Here is a 1405-nt window from a genome sequence, read left to right as displayed (position 1 = left end):
TCGCCTCCCCTTAGCAGCACCCCCAATAGCAAAGCAGAGGAGGGTGGCAGAGCTGGCTGGGGGTCCTTGGGTGGTCTCACTGAGCCCACCTCCCCCCCAAGCTCAGCACCAATGCCCTGATCTTCCTCTGCACCAATGTGTCCCTTTGCCTCCCCATCCTGTGTCCCCAGGTCCCTGCATCCCCTTTTCCCTGATTTCTCACAGCCCCAAGTCCTTCATGTTTCTGCAGCCCCCTTGCCTTGTTTTCCCTTGTCCTTTGGTGCCCCACGACCCCCTGACCCTGTCCCCTGTGTCCCAGAACCCCCCTGTCCCCCTGCCTTGAGCCCCCATGTTCCCATACCCACCCCCCCTCCTTGCAGCCCCCTCGCCTCCCCTTAGCAGCACCCCCAATAGCAAAGCAGAGGAGGGTGGCAGAGCTGGCTGGGGGTCCTTGGGTGGTCTCACTGCTGCCACAGCACGTGGCCATGGAGATGAAGGAGGACATCAACACCAAGAAGGAGGACATGATGTTCCACAAGATCTACATCCAGAAGCATGACAACGTCAGGTACCGCGGGGACAGGGGTGTTGGGGGAGAGCTTTGGGGGAGGCAGCACCAGGGTGCCATGGGGTGCTTGGGGGTGTCGTAGGGTGCCATGGAGGGTGGCATAGAGGGTGCCATGGGGTGCTTGGGGGTGCCATAGAGGGTGCCATGGGGTGCTTGGGGGTGTTGTAGGGTGCTTGGGGATGCCATGGAGGGTGCCATAGAGGGTGCCATGGGGCACTTGAGGGTGTCATAGGCTTGGGGATGCCATTGGGGGCTTGAGGGTGCCATAGGGTGCTTGGGGATGCCATGAGGTGCTTGAGGGTGTCTGGGGCAGCGTGTGGGCCATCCCCAGCCCGTGCTCTTCCTCCTGGCAGCATCCTCTTCGCGGACATCGAGGGCTTCACCAGCCTGGCCTCGCAGTGCACGGCCCAGGAGCTGGTCATGACGCTCAACGAGCTCTTTGCCCGCTTTGACAAGCTGGCTGCGGTGAGTGGAGGGGCTGGGGGATTTTGGGGGGGGTCCTGGAGCCCTCCTGACCTGCTGCTGCTCCCCCAGGAGAACCACTGCCTGCGCATCAAGATCCTGGGGGACTGCTACTACTGCGTGTCAGGGCTGCCAGAGGCGCGCGGGGACCACGCTCACTGCTGCGTGGAGATGGGCGTGGACATGATCGAGGCCATCTCGTGAGTGGGGCAGAGCCGGGGCTGTGCCCATCCCCAGTGCCACCACAGCTTGGGGGGCTGCACCTGACCCTGCTGTGCCCATCCCCAGTGCCACCACAGCTTGGGGGGCTGCTCCTGACCCCGCTGTGCCCATCCCCTGGGCTGGCACAGCTTGGGGGGCTGCCCCTGACCTTGCTGTGCCCATCCCCAGAGACCG

General features: G+C 63.9%; 1 protein-coding gene across 1 annotated transcript in view; it reads left to right on the top strand.

Moving 5' to 3' along the window:
• Positions 1-441: 441 nt before the first annotated feature.
• Positions 442-1405, top strand: part of LOC102033025 (adenylate cyclase type 6) — a 23320-nt gene continuing 22356 nt past the window's right edge. Inside the window, 3 exon segments of the mRNA XM_031064561.1 lie at positions 442-547; positions 901-1012; positions 1082-1209. Of these exon segments, the coding sequence (XP_030920421.1) occupies positions 465-547; positions 901-1012; positions 1082-1209 (323 nt within the window). The 5' untranslated portion in view covers positions 442-464.

The sequence above is a fragment of the Geospiza fortis genome, unplaced genomic scaffold (assembly GCF_000277835.1).
Source record: "Geospiza fortis unplaced genomic scaffold, GeoFor_1.0 scaffold599, whole genome shotgun sequence".
In the NCBI taxonomy this organism is placed as follows: Eukaryota; Metazoa; Chordata; class Aves; order Passeriformes; family Thraupidae; genus Geospiza; species Geospiza fortis.
The sequence above is the reverse complement of the archived record's forward strand: the minus strand, read 5'-3'. Positions and strand labels throughout refer to the sequence as shown.